General features: G+C 40.1%; 1 protein-coding gene across 2 annotated transcripts; it reads left to right on the plus strand.

Annotated features, from left to right (window-relative positions):
* Positions 1-2,252: 2,252 nt before the first annotated feature.
* LOC308383632 (uncharacterized protein) lies at positions 2,253-15,396 on the plus strand. 2 transcript variants are annotated; one of them, XM_080861676.1, is made up of 14 exons: positions 2,253-2,264; positions 2,822-3,201; positions 5,294-5,396; positions 5,497-5,641; positions 5,731-5,813; positions 6,523-6,630; positions 6,947-7,065; positions 7,162-7,333; positions 7,508-7,605; positions 7,975-8,052; positions 10,063-10,770; positions 11,471-11,679; positions 11,821-12,437; positions 13,470-15,396. In XM_080861676.1, the coding sequence occupies exons 2-14, from the start codon at positions 3,114-3,116 to the stop codon at positions 14,800-14,802; spliced, it is 3,861 nt and encodes a 1,286-aa protein (XP_080717802.1). In that variant the 5' UTR covers positions 2,253-2,264; positions 2,822-3,113; the 3' UTR covers positions 14,803-15,396. The 2 variants fall into 2 exon arrangements, with proteins under 2 accessions (XP_080717802.1, XP_080717803.1); XM_080861677.1 differs by lacking the exons at positions 2,253-2,264; positions 2,822-3,201 and having other exon boundaries at positions 5,552-5,641.
* Positions 15,397-15,413: the final 17 nt, after the last annotated feature.

Raw genomic sequence — 15,413 nt, forward strand, 5'->3', positions numbered from 1 at the left:
TTTCCTTGTTTTTCCTTTAATTTGTCCTGTATGCTGGTTTTTCTCTATAGTCTAATCATCACATAAAATTATTCTGAAAAAAGTTATGCAATTAAGGTAAAAATAAATAAATAAATAAAAACTATCATGGCGTGAATGATGCAGGAACACACAAAGGCAGGCTAACAGAGACAAAGGAGGGGTTATGTAAACCCACATGAGTAGGTATAATAGAAACACCAGGGTAAACAAGATGCAACTGAAACTAATTAGAACAAAAACAAAACAAGTTTAACTAATGACTAAGAAAACAAAACAAAACAGAAAGTAACTAAATGGGGAATTCCACGACGAAGACAAAATCTTGAGGAGGCAAGAAGAAAAGAAACATAAGAAATCAAATTTAGATAATATTAATAGATTGTTTTTTAAATAAAACACACAGTCTTAAACTGAGGCTAAACCAGCAAATATACACTAACCCCCCCCCCATAAAAATGACCAAGTTGCAAGAAAACAAAAAGCAAAAAGAAATAACAATCCATCCATTTTCTTCTGGTTATCAAGTTCAGGGTGGCAGTGGGGTTGGAGCCTGTCCCAGCTCTGATGGGTGAATCCAGGTCCTTCTTGTACTCCACCACTTTGTAATTTCTTAGTTACAGCCTTCATAAATTTTGGGAATGCCTTGCAGAGTACTGGCTCAATAACCTACTGGCAAATACAAAACCTCAAAATCCACAAGACTAACTAAAAGATTTTCCAACAATTACATGTGCAATATTAATCAAGTGCACAACCTGGCAAATTTAAGGTTATTGTTAAAACACTGCATAAAGCACTGATATAAAACCCATTACTTATGACCTAAGAGTGAATTATAAGTGGTGACTATGTTGTGCCAATTTGTTAGAGATGATACAACAAGAAAATTGCACGATAACAGCTGAAGAAGCAATGGAGCATATTAAAATACAGGAAGTTACAAAACTGTAGCTCAGAGATGCAAATAAGTAAAGGAAGGTAAACCATCTATAGAGAAAAACAGTCGGAGAACAATCAGGTGTGATAAGTATTCCACACTTATCTGCTTTAACAGGGATTCTTACAACTAAACCTTTTACAGTAGAAACCATCTGTGATGAACTGTAAAAGGGAAAAAGCCCAGCAGGTCCACAGAAACTCATCATAAACATAATGTTTTGAGGGCTTTATTTCAAATAACAGGATACTGCAAGAATAGCATCAACACAGTGTGTAATGTAGACACACACACACACACACACACACACACACACACACACACACACACACACACACACAAACAACTAGACTTTTTATGTTTCTCTGCAGTGCTTTGTGACTCTTTTGTTACTTTGTGGTGCATTCGTGTTCTTTGTGGCTCAAGAGTTGGGAGTTCGCCTTATAATCGGAAGGTTGCAGGTTCGAGCCCCAGCTTGGACAGTCTCGGTCGTTGTGTTCTTGGGCAAGACACTTCACCCGTTGCCTACTGGTGGTGGTCAGAGGGCCCGGTGGCGCCAGTGTCTGGCAGCCTCGCCTCTGTCAGTGCGCCCCAGGGTGGCTGTGGCTACAATGTAGCTGCCATTACCAGTGTGTGAATGTGTGTGTGAATGGGTGGATGACTGGATATGTAAAGCGCTTTGGGGTCCTTAGGGACTAGTAAAGCACTATATAAATACAGGCCATTTACCATTTCTGAACTACTTTTCTTGCTCATGTGTTTGTCTTCTCCTTCATTGGCACAGTGTGACTAGCTTTAGTTTATCTTATGATTTCACTGACATACTGAATCTTTGTATGACAGCTGTGTGGAACTCCGGTGATAATTCTTGAGCCCCTATGTGATACTTTGCTGGTACTGATATTTATATTTATATTTATATTTATATTTATATTTATATTTATATTTATATTTATATTTATATTTATATTTATATGTAGCAATGATGTAAAACTGTTAAAATGGAAGAAAATGTAATCAGATTTCATCCCTCATCTTTAAGGTACGTTCAGATCTACTTATTTCAGTCAGGGTGATGGAGGTCGGCCCACAGAGAGACAAATGCAGCGCATGTGAGGGAAATAGATGAACTGTACAGATACTATGAACTGATTTCCCTACTCAGCAGAGGCGGAGAAACAGAGGGCCAAATACAGAGAGAAAGCACAAGAGAAGGAGAGACACTCAGGAAGTTAAACAGGGGAAGTTTAGTGGTTTGTTGCGTCATCGTTTTATGCTGCTACTTGTGTGCCGATGCAGAGTGAAGGTAGGAACACTTGTGTTCGCTTTTTAATTTGTTTGTTTCATCACATTTAAAGTCTTTCCAAAAACGTGGACCGATTGGGAGGGTGGTGGATGATAGGAGAGTAGCGGCAGGTGTCAGGAAGATGGAGAGAGTGGGGAGAGAGTTTGAACGTCTCTGTGAATCTATATGTTCAGTGCTCGACTTCCGCTGAAATGAGAACAGGGCCGCGATGGCCCTGACATGAGGGCAGGGAGGACAGACCGGGCTCTGTAGTGAGCGTAGTCCTCAGGCAGGAGCGGAGATTAGAAGCTTAAGTTGGTCCACCACCTCAGAGAAACCTTATAGCATGATTGGAGCGAAACGTTCAGGGGCTCTTTTCAGTGAATACGAGAAGTACAGATGCAAGGGTGTGGCCTTTCATTCGAAAATAAATTGAGTGCATCAGGGGGAAGTGAAGGCGTCATATGCAAGGCGAGCGTTCAGTGCAGTTTGTTTGATTTTAACTGTGAGATTGTTCATTGTTAAAACGTGAAACTGCTATATCCACAACGAAACCGTTATCATTTCTGCTTTTGCAGGGAGGAAGACACAACAAAGTATGTCCTAACGCTCGATTTTACGTGACAGCCCCAATGCAGCGCAGCTCACAGAGGAAACAAGCTGCACCTAACAACATGCACTGAAGCAAAGGAAACAGAAGCAACAGCAGCACAGTCAAACCTCTGAAATGTGCAACGTTTTATCAGAGTCATCGTCACTTTAACCATTTTGGTCAACGCATCCAGAACAGACAGTCAGTGAACCTGACCTTCACCAGCAGGGTAGAGGGGACCAGTCTGAATGTGAGGTGAAAAGAGAAGACAGGAAGAGATGAGGAGAGTTCGAAGAAAAGGGGGCAACAAAGAGAAGGTGTTTGGATGTGATCTGTTGGAGCATCTAAATACCTCTGGTCAAGAGGGTAAGTGAGCAACCCTGACTAGAAAACATGTCCTGCTCTTATTGTTGTTTTCTCCACTTGTCATAGTTTTCTTCATTGCATTAAACACAATCCTGCAGAGATAAATCATTTACACATGGGTGTCAGACATCAGCAGAAGTACCGTTTATACCATGTAAATGAAACATGTCATAGAAGTGTTACTAAACTGAAGCAACCTGCTATTAAGCACATTTCATGGGATATTTCTCATGTTTCTCAACTCTTTAGCATCTCACTCTGCAGTAAAGTGCTTGCCTATGCTTTTTTTAAAAGCATAGGCAAGTCGTGAAGGCCAACGTTCAGATTATGACTTTGCTTGTTAAACCACACCAGGCTGAGTCAAACATTTGAAAAAGTCTTAATCATTTTATAATGTGACCCCGACTGACTCATTGTGGGCAAAGCGTGGGACATCGCAGGGCAAATTACTTTGGGGGTAAGTAAAAAAAAAAAAGGTAAAGACTTTTGGGAAAGTATTCTGGCACTGATGAGACAAAGGTTGACTTTTTTGGAAGAACATCAGACCAGCAGTCATAAGTGGGCATAGTGTGATGGTCTGGGGCTGCTTTGCTGCTTCAGCACGACGTTCTGTAACTGATGGAACCATCTCTTTACCAGAAATGCTCAAGGAGAACGTCTGGCCAACAGTTCATGCCCTAAACCTCAAACAGAGTTGAGCTGAAAAGAAGGACAGTGATCCAAAACACCAGCAAGTCCACCTCTGATTGGTTTAAAAAACTCCAAAATAATGGTGTTGGAGTGTCATAGTGAAATATTCTTTAGCATGACCTTAAACTGGCCATTCATGCTTGAAAACCCTCCAGTGTGGCTTTATTAATTCATCCTGCAAACATGAGTGAGCCAAAATTCCTCCAGAGCAAAGTGAAAAACTCATTGCAGTGATCACAAATGTTCATTGCAGTTGTTGTTGCCAAGGGTGGCAAAGCCAATTATGAGGCTTAGGGGACAATTGAACAATGAAATTACAATTTAAAAGCTGCATTTTGTATTTATTCAGGTTGTCTTTGTCTAATATTAGAATATGTTAGATAATCTGAAACATATAAAATATAACTGTGACAAATATGCAACAAACTAAGAAATCAGATGGGGGCAAACACTTTTTTGTGGTACTATAACTGGAGAAACAATGATTTTTGCACTTCAGCTTCTGTTTTATTTTCTGGTATTTTAAGATTTTAGCAGGGATGCAACACATTTCTTGTCAGTAATGTTTCCACTTACATGAAATAAACAAAAAAATATCGGACATAATGTCAATAAATGGGATGAAAGGACGAGGAAGGTATCTGCTGTGCACCTGGCCAACTTAACCGTGACCCTTAGAACAGAAATATTCCTCTCAGGGATCCATGTAGTCTTTGGCACTTCTGTGCTTCAAGCTAAATGCCCACATGTCAACAATGACAAAGGAAACATAACTATTTTAAGCAGACAGAATATTTGCTGTGTTCACAGTCATAGTTTGGTATGCTAATTTTTCTCACTATCAATAAGCAAAGACAAAACAACAACAAAGCTGTGGCTGAAATCAGTTTCATGTTTGTATTTGTCAAATCTCAGTATTACAGAAATGTACTTAAAAATAACCTGTTCAACTACCACAATATAAGTTTTATATATATAGTATAAATGGTGTGGTGACTTTGACCCTAAAATAAGTTTTTAAAAAGGTTTTTAACCCTGGAAATTATATTCATTACAACAGTCTTTCATAGGTTTTGATCGAGGAGTCTTTGAGTCATATGCCTGATGCTCTGCATGAACCTCTAGATGTCAGAGGATCATTATCAATAAGATCCGTGGACCAATTGAAACCGGGCAAATTTTCATAGTCAAAAGTCATCAGTATGCTTTAGTTATAAAATTATAGATTTGATAGACTTATTGACTGTATATGTACCGAATTTCCAGAATTTCCCTTAGGAAGCAACCCGAGGGATTAATAAAGTTTCATCTAAATATTTGTATCTAAAGATGACAGATTGAACATGTTCCATGCTTTTATTAGGCCAATATCCAGGTTATTCATTTGAGTCTTCTTTCACAGTTCCACTGGTGCTGCGATGCTGCAGTGAGTTTGTGGAGCATCATGGGATTGTTGATGGGATCTACAGGTTGTCTGGAGTGTCATCCAATATCCAGAAACTCAGGTAAAATGTCTGTGTGTGGTCAACCTTTACCTGTAAATAAACAATATAATCCACATATATTTTAATGGATATTCGATTATGTTATTATCATTCAAAACAGGGGTGAGTTTGAGAGTGATGGAAATCCTGAACTGAACAAGGATTTGTACCTGCAGGACATCCACTGTGTCAGCTCTTTGTGTAAAGCTTATTTCAGAGAGCTGCCCAACCCTCTGCTCACATATCAGCTGTATGACAAATTTGCTGTGAGTATCTCAGACATGCGAAAAAAACAAAATAAAATCCTTGACTGGTCTACAGGCATGAAAACAGAAAATAACACATATCCTAACAGGAAGCTGTGGCCATCCAGCTAGAGGAGGAGAGGCTAGTAAAGATCGGTGATGTCCTGAAAGAGCTACCAGCACCTCATTACAGGTACAACCCTCTGCATCCCAATGACAGCCACTTTTACTATATAATAACCTGTATTTCTGCACACAAGCAGAGGGCATCTCCTTTTATTTCTCTCCAGTAACTATCACAACAGATCAGCTCAATTTTATTACTTCACCAGAGATTAGTAGGCTTTAGTAAATTCTTCTATATGTAGATTTTAGTTCACTGCCACGAGGAAGACATGTAGGAAAATATTACAAAACTGTACATTTACAGATAATAACACTGGACCCCGTGAAGCTGCTTAATTACATATAAATGGGCTGAACTGGCAGACCAGAACCTAACTGCACGGTTTTGGTCCGCCATCATCCATCTATTATCGTGGGGTAGAAACATAAGCACAGATGCCGACACTCTTCTCTCCCTAACCACCTCGTCCTCCAGGGGCATGCAAGGCATTCCAAAGCCAGCCAAGAGAGCCCTGGGTCTACCCTGGGCTCTCATTACAGTTCAACATGGCTGAAATACTTCACTTAGTTGGATCACACAGTCCAAAAGTCCAGTACAGTTACCAATTAAAAAGTAAAGAACTGACCAATAACAGTATTTCCTTTACGAAAACCACCATTAATCCCACATTTACAGATGATAATACTGATTATTATGTGGTTGATGTGTAAAATAATACTGTTTCTAACAAGGCTGCAGATTTAAAAGCTGATCATGTATCATGTGTGTCCTACAGGACTCTGGAGTTTCTCATGCGTCATCTTGTCAGAATGGCCTCGTATTCGTCAGAAACCAACATGCACTCCAGGAACCTGGCCATTGTCTGGGCCCCCAACCTGCTCAGGTGTGTTAATGAAAAATCAGTGTGTCTCAGATATGTGCTCTTGTGAACTGAGGGATACACTACCTGCTTTCATTCTGAGGGAAAATACTATATATATAAACTGCTGAAAGTTACTGTAATTTTAATTTATATTGTATGCGATTCAATAACCTTGTATAGTGCACCGCTGCCTTTGCTTACCTGTTCCTTGTTCCTTTTCTGCTTCACTTTGTTCTTCTGTTGTTTTCATCCATTCCTTCTTCTCCTTTAGCACATAGTCATGTCTTGCAGTTGTGATAATCAATCAGTAAACCAATCTATCAATCTGTATGAAAAGGTCTAAAGACATTGAAGCGACAGGATTCAATGGCACTGCGGCCTTCATGGAGGTCAGGGTCCAGTCCATCGTGGTGGAGTTCATTCTCACACACGTCCCTCAGCTGTTTCCCGATGCAGGTCAGAACACAGATGTGCATCCACAGACACTCACGTGCAGAGAAAGGCGATAAACTTATGTACCACAGCTTAAAATCTTTCCTCTGACCTCTTCAGACATATCAAACGAGAGAAGGAAGTCCCTCCCATCCCCATCAGCATTCCCCAACACGGAGGAATGTTTATTCCGGCCTGTTCCCACCCCAGCTTGTAGCTATGGGAACATCAGTCCAGGAGATGGTCCACTTCCCATAAGACCTTACCATGCCATCATTGAAGGCACAGACAAGTGAGTAAACCATTTCTTTATCTGGGTCACCATTACTGTCCGTTATACACAAAATCTTAGTCGCTTACACTTTTTAGAGTATCAGGTGAATGAACAAGTGATGCTTGTATGTTAGAAAATAACATTTCTTTTCATATAAACTTCTTGCAAATGTGCGTGTCTTGCTCGCCTCAGGAGGAAAGGATCCCTTAAAGGCAGGAAGTGGATGTCCATCTTTAACATTGGAGGACGATTCCCGGATCCACGGCGAAAACACAAACCTTCAACCAAAGGTACAAAACCTTCACATAGAAATGAGTCACATCATTTATTCCTACTAAGTTAATTTCTCCTTTTCCATAAACAGGTTTGCGTGTTGACAACTTTATTCTCTTTGGTTTGTTTTCTAATTTCTTCTCACTTTTAGGAAATAGCAACATTTAAAATGACATTCAAACTCACATATTTTTAAATATTAATATTTAAAAATGTAAATATAATTTGTTTGTATTTTGGCACATTTTATTAATGTACTTTTAGAAAACTGTTGCTGCTGGCTGCTGTTTTGGACATCAGTTTTAAGTCTCCCATAGATCAGTTCCAACAGCTTCTCTCTATATATTATCTCACTTATCTTAGAAATAATTTTTATATTTTTTCAGCTCCAGAGAAAGAAAGGCCTGCTCTGAGACCTGCAAGAAGCATGGACTCCCTCAGCTCCCCATCCTATCCAAATGAAGGTATCGTCTTCTGAAACATTAAAATGATGAATTTGTTACTTAGAAAAATAATTAAATGCAGTAAAAATGTTAAGAAGTAAGTGAATTTCATATTTATTTAGATATAAACTCTTCTATAAAGAATTTGAAATGTTGATTTAATTTGTTTGATTTGATTAAGCTGTAAGACTCTGAGGTTTGTTAAAATGTGAACTCACAGTGCTTACGTATAAGAAGAAAACGAGTAGATAAAATTTCATTTAAATGCATCTGGTGATAGTGAACAGCTGACTGGGAACTTCTTCCACCATCACCACACAATAGAGTTGAATGGAGTTTGTTTTCTAATGTCTTGAAGAAAAAAGCACTTTTACATGCCATTTCGTAAAGTCCCGCTTTGAAGCAATTAAGCCATCCCCATTGCAGTTTTTGGACTGTGCTGGTATTTATATAGTGCTTTTAATTTTTCTAGTCTTACTGATGTCTCAGAGTACTTTACCAGCAGTGACTACAAGTCATATTTTGAAGTAAGAAGTGACCACATTTACTAGCGGTTTAACTACAACCACTAGCAAGAATGGCTAGCTAGAAACATTTATAGACTGCATCAGTGCAATGCAAAGAGTGACACATGCAAATTAATCTTAAGTAACACAAAGTAAAATGCTAGAATTTAACCCAGTCTCTGACAAAATGTAAAATCCATTAACGTTTATAGACACCAGCTGATTCGTTTTTTCCCATGAGAGCTAGCGTAAATTTGAAGCTAATGTACAGAGTGTATCAAAATGAATCATTCAGTTTGGAGAGGCTATGTTTTTTAAAGTAATGGACGTAGAAACTTGCGGTAAATCTTAAAATATTATTAAGGTTTTACATACAAAACAGCGCTTTGCACATCATGTTCTACCTACATTTTGCCTCCCCACCCATAACCTTCATTTAATTTTTAATTTATATTCTAACATCTGTAGGCATTTAGTATATATTCTTATTTAGTGTATTTATATAGAGAAATATAGATTATATATACTGTAAATACTACATATTCTGTTTCTGTATCAATGACACCAAGACAAATTCCCCGTTTGTGTAAAAGCTTTGCAAAAAACGTGATTCTGATTCTGAAAATTTACAGTGTTCAAAAGTGCTCCACTTTGAGCAGGCCATTTGTCCATGCGATAGTCAAACTTGTGCCATACTTTTATGAGCATGTCTGGAGTCACTGCTGTTGTTAATATTTAACCTACCGTACACCATGTGGAACTAACAAATCTCTAACAAACTCTTAATAGAGCAGTTAAAATAAATGTCCTAAAATACCCATTGGCACCTCCAATCCCTAAGTCTCCAAATGTGGACTTTTTCTCCACTTAAACAAGAGAAATGATTTTGTGTACCTGGAAAAAATCCCTACATATAAGATCGTTTGGAGTAAATGAAAACACAACAGAAAATACATGAATGAAGTTGGTATCAGACATACACAAACTCATGTTTGAAAAACAGAAGGTAGAAATGTAACACATCAAGACCTCCCCTCTAATATAAATACAAATAGAATGAATAAGTATGTGAACATAGAAATGGGATATTTGTGAACAGGAAAAACACGATTATTTTACAAACTGCTGTGAGAATATTTTGCCACACTGGTGAAAAGTATACTTTACTAGATTTTCACTTGTCAAACCTGGAGCACAGACCTTTTGTGGGTTTTTTTTAAAAATACAAGTAAGCAAAAAGAAAGCCACATCATTAGATAAGCTCAAAATACTCCAAAAAGCACCAAAAGCACAAATACAGTCAAGAGGTCATGGTTCAGTCCAGCCCAGTGAAATTAGTTGAGATCAAGTCAGTGCCCAAGGTGCACAGTCGGGTGTTTCAACATGGATAATCATGCATAAACTTGATTCTGTCAATCTTGGAGGATTCATTGTTGATTCAAATTATTGTTTGCAGATAATATCAAAATTTAGACTCAACTTTACCTTTCACTTAGGCTAAACTTATTTGTCATTATATTTTTAGGTACCAGGCGTCCTGGCCAGCGCCCTCCTTCCACCAGCATGTCTCCCCTTGTCACTACCACCCCTCAGGCTGTCTCTGAGCTCCCAGTATCTTCAGGTGGATTAGGTGCCAGTGAATATGCTGTGACCTACCGCAGGGGAACAGGGCTAGTAAGCGGTGGTGCAGGCGTACAGGGTACCTACACAGCTCTTGATCCAGAAGGTTTAGGATTAGCAGGCAATGATACTGTCCAGTCCAGATCTCCAGGAATATCCACTAAAGCTGGTCGGAGAGCAGCCATGCACATCACAGGACCCACCATGGTTACTGTGCCACTACATATCACCTCTAACCTGGCTTTAGGGGTTCTTCAAGGGGGCGGAGCTGACAGGATCATACAACGTAGAGACAAAAACGGGGGTGATAAGGCGGGAGCAGAAAAGGCAGCGAAAAAGGTAAGCAGAGTAATGGAATGGAATGTGGAAGAAACCAAGAAGGAGGAGGAGGAAGTGAAAAGTGAAAAGGAGAAAAGCAGTGCAGAAGACGTGGAGACGACAGAGGATTCGGTGGCAGCAGGTGGTGCTGAGGAGAAAACGGAAAAAGGAGCAGAAGAGAAAGGAGATGAACCTAAGAGACAACGAGCCAAAAGCCTCCTGTCCAACTCAGAAGAAGATAACAAAGGTGATGCCAAAAATGCTGAACAAAATGTTGAAGATGATGAATATATGGGTAATTTGAACTTTTTTATTACAATGACCACTTTTTCTTACAAGGACTGCAAATAATAACTGTTTTGCACATCAGTTATTGATTTTCTGGTTCAAACTTAAACGTCTTAGCTGCTACTACAAAGATTTCTTTAAAATTTGGTACAAATAGTCAAGACCTCCGGTGCACCTATCGAGGAAACACTCCCAGGGGGACTAGCGGTTTTTCTCTTTGTTGACTTTTTGTAATGTAACCCTGAGTTTTAATGTGGTTTTATATAAAATTCCACAAACAGTTCTGCTAAGTTTCATAAACGGGTCAAACGTTTGACCTTCAACTTTTTCGATGGTGCCCTTTAACAGGAATACCAAATACTTGCCAATCTGACTTCTGTATGTGTTTTGTGCAAATTACCACATTAGGGTAATCTGAAGGATGACATCCATTCAACTGCTCTAAGTCTTTTTTGCCCCAACCTTTGACTATAGTCTTTTAAAATACTTGAGCATTTTTGTTTTTATTTATTTCCTCCAAGCACATTTTGAGAATCAGTCAAAAAATAAGCCCAATAATCTTACGCTTGTATTTTCCCCAGAAATTAGTTTTTTCTCTTTGTTTTTCTGCAGCTGTCTTAGAATTAAACTATTGCAAGTACAGTGCAACAAATGAATTTTACTCAGTCGTGAAACTCATTAACTCATGATCGTTGTTTCATTGACAGAAATGAAAGTTAGTGAGACGTCCGAGCTTCAGCCAGAGGACACTCAGCATGAAGATAATGGAGAGTTCAATGCTTCTGATGTTCTCAACTCAACAGAGGTGGCAGGCGACAACCAGAATATGTTTGGCTACATTCAAGACAACTTTGAATTCCTGGACCAAATGGACTGCAGTGGAATGGACCATATGGACTGCAGTGTCTCTTATCAGGTGTGTTTTTTATGGTTGCAAATCTTTCTTAGCACATAAGAAGTTGGAGGTTTGCAGAAGAAAATGGTTATTTGCACAGGAGCAGTATTACGCTGTATTTGTGAAAGCTTTTTAATGTGGTTCCTCTTTTTTCCCCAATAGGTGCAGGAGTTCTCTGTTGAACCTCCTTGTCACTCAGACGATGAGTATGAATCAATGGCTCAAGTTCAGACTTCTCCTTGTCCTCCAGAGCCACAGTCACGCCTGCGTCCAGGCCCTCAAAGTCCCAGCGAGTCAAACCCACACAGACCGCTCAGTCTCGACTTGCACAGTCGACACACAAAATCCCTCAGCCTGCCTTACATGACCTCGCCTGTCCACGGACCGGATGAGTCTTCATCTGAAGACGAGGCTATGGGGGATGACATTGGTGATAACGAGTACAGTAGCGAGGAAGACGAGAGCATGTTCGTTAAAAGCCTTCCACCGGATTTCTTTTTGAACACAATCTCTGGGTTGGAACCTGAAACTGATGGAGAGGAAAGTTCCCCTCATGATAGCGTTTCTGTGCATTACATAGAGAGCTCTGAAGAAAGAGACTGCCAGTCACTGAAAACTGAACATTCGGCATGTACAGAAACAACTACGGGAGAGCGGGAGCAGGTAGAAGTGAACGACAGAGAAGATAAAAATGGACTGGATGAAAAGGAGATGATAGAAAAACAAGAGGAAACTAAAGTTCATCAGGAAGGAGACCAGCTGGAAAACGACGTGCAAAGGTGACAACTGATTACAATCTCAGATTTTAGTATTTATCATTATAGTTACCATGCATGTGCATTTTTGTCTTAATCTTTCCTGACTGGCAGACAGAAAAAGCACAACAACAACTATTTTATCTGTTATTTTACACTAACAGTGAGTCAGAAAACCACAACAGTGTGTGTGATTGTAGCTTAAATGCTTGATGTTTAATTAGAATGTGACCAGGTTCTGCACCACCTGTCTGACATATGATGTTTGAGCATCTTTCAGTTCGTTATTTTGATTTTAAACTCGCCTTATTGTTTTCATCTTTCTCTGCAACTGGGTCCAGCAACCTAATAATCTGAATATACCCAGACAACAGTCAGCCGGTGAAACCTTTAGACTGTAATGACCCAGATATTTCCCTCAGGAGTTTGAGAAGGCCAAACAGAAATAGAATGGAGAGTGAACAGGCTATTTGACCTTACTTATGAGAAACGTTATTCCACATGAATGAGAAAGATGTAAATAGTGCTAGCATGCTTAACATATAAACTTGAAAAGGTTTACATGTCAGTTATGTTTTTGTGGCTGATTTTGGAGAAGAAACCGAACTGCACACTTTTCAAAAGACACTATAATCACTTCACTCTTGTTTTGCTGTGGTGATTTGTTTTCCAGTATCCTGTAGTTAAGTTGTGTGGTCACAGTGGCCACTACTTGGATGATTTGAAGGCTAATGCCTGAAACCTGTGTGCACCCCCTGGTGGAAAAAGATTAAAAGTACAGTGTGGCAGATAGCACCACATGTCCTTCCCGTCCCTCCATTAGAAAATCATAACAAACTGAGGGGAATTCTCTTTTGATACATTAAACTTTGTGTCATCAGCTTGAGAAATGCTACAAGAACAAACTGCTACAAGTTTAATTAAATCAGGAAGAAATATTAAAGAAGAAGCTCAAAATTAGAGCTCAAAAAATTCTATAAACAAACGTTAATATGTCTTAAAGTCTCACTTATATTGTACGCATCTAAACTATTTTTGTCTCTTAACTATCTGCAGCAGAGAAACAGAGGAACATCTGGATATTATGAAAGATACTGAAAGTGAAATATCCTCAACAACCTGCTGTACAGAGTTTCCACTGCCAGTCACCGAGGACGCTGACGAATCCAGCACTGTGGCTGGCACGAGCGTTGAGGAGGTGAAGGAAGTAGTTGAAATTGCTCACAGCGATTGTCCATCTCAGGAAATGATGAACCAGAAAGAAACTGAATCAACAAATCATACCAGAAGCTGTAATGGAGGGGGTACAACAGAGAGAGACAATAAGGAGGGGGAGAATGGTGTGATATGCAATGAAATGGAGGACATGTGTGAACAGTTTGTACTGAAAATAGAGGAAAGTGACGAGAGAATGAGGGAAGAAACCTCAGAGGGAAAAGCTGACAGAGAACACGACAGTAGCAATGAGCAGGATACCCAAATCTGTGGGACACACAATGACATTTGGGAAGAACTTGAGGACATTGTATCTGAAGTGATAGAAGATGAGGAAAAGGCGCAGTCTGAGAGGGAGGGTGATGTTGGGCAAGAACATTTGGTAAAAGATGAACAGGACGAAGAGCACGGATCAAAGGAAATGGTGGAAGACGACAAAGAGGAGGCGAAGAAGACGGAAGGTATGATAGAAATAGACGGTGAACCAGTTGAGACGGCTGAAGGAGCGCCAACAAGTTTAGAAATGCAACAAGAGTTTAACGAAGATGAGACCCAGAGAGAAACTCACGAGAAGATGGCCAGCAAGGAAGACTCTCAGGAACATGTCACAGCAGAAGCGTTTTCAGATCAGCCAGAGAATGAGAGCGATGGTAAACAGACAGCCGATGAGCAACTTGAAACTGCGCCAAGTGAAGATAACCAATTTAAAGAGGTGGGCTCTGATATGAAAGAGGGAAGAGAGAGTGAGAAGAGTGACGGCCCCTTAGAGGGTGTTGGAAGCACGCTGGTCTCCTCACAGCCGAAGATCTACCAAGTTAAAGCCGTGCCGGTGGTGCCTCCGAAGCCGCAGCACTGCAGAATCACCGCCCTGACCATCCGACAGCAGCAGCAGCAAAGAGAGAGAAGAGATGGCGACAGAGGGAGAGACAACACGCTGAGAGTCCCAGGAGAGCAGGACAAGGACGGAGACCAGAGCGACGAGGGCTCTGAGAAGAAAGAGAGTCCAAAGCTCAGGGGAGATAGCCGGGAGAGAGAGGGGAGGAGGGACAGGGCCGAAGTCAGAAACAGTCCCCTCAGCATGTGCTTTGATGAGGCTGTGGCCATTGCAACCATGAGGAGAGAGAAAGAGAGGGTGAGAGAAGGAGAGGCGGAGGCAGACGCGCTGGGGAAGTGACGTAGAGGTTTGAATTGTACAAACTAGTTTTCCCCACACAGAGTTAAAGGCTGTATTTTCTTATATAGAGGGGTGAATTTATTCCATTATACATTACAGCAACAGCAGCCCTGCTTGTGTAAGGCAACTGATTTAGCCGTTTCTGTGTTTCTTTGTAGAATGCATAAACTCGACGTGCAGTCATAACCAATAGTTGTCTAATATAAATATTGTTCAAGGGAAGATTTGTTCTCCGTTCATTTACCAGAACAGAATAGACCGCTGAGATGATATAAAGGGAATCAGATGCTGGGGTTGGATTTACGCGGTCAGCATCTTGAATCCTGATATTAAGAGGAATAAACTGAAACAGATGACAAACACTGAAGTGCCGAAGTGCTGCTCCAGTGTGACAAACCATCTGGATGAACTGCTAGAGTCTGGGTTGCTAATCTAAAAGTAAAAAATATTCGCATTGAATACACTCCCTGTTACACTCGGTGTTTGCACGAGTAACGAGTTTTCTCTCTCGTTACAGAAAAGTGTACATAAAAATAGAGGTTTGATGCCAAATACAAATGTGTTTAAAAAGATGCATTGACTATATCATATCATTTAGCAGGAATATGATG

Source organism: Rhamphochromis sp. 'chilingali' (assembly GCF_963969265.1).
Source record: "Rhamphochromis sp. 'chilingali' genome assembly, chromosome: 16".
In the NCBI taxonomy this organism is placed as follows: domain Eukaryota; kingdom Metazoa; phylum Chordata; class Actinopteri; order Cichliformes; family Cichlidae; genus Rhamphochromis; species Rhamphochromis sp. 'chilingali'.

Coding starts and splice junctions, on each gene's coding strand:
- LOC308383632 (XM_080861676.1), top strand. CDS start 3,114: ATGAGGAGAGTTCGAAGAAAAGGGGGCAACAAAGAGAAGGTGTTTGGA. Junction 5,397..5,496: donor TCCAATATCCAGAAACTCAG/GTAAAATGTCTG, acceptor CATTCAAAACAG/GGGTGAGTTTGAGAGTGATG. Junction 5,642..5,730: donor AGCTGTATGACAAATTTGCT/GTGAGTATCTCA, acceptor ATATCCTAACAG/GAAGCTGTGGCCATCCAGCT.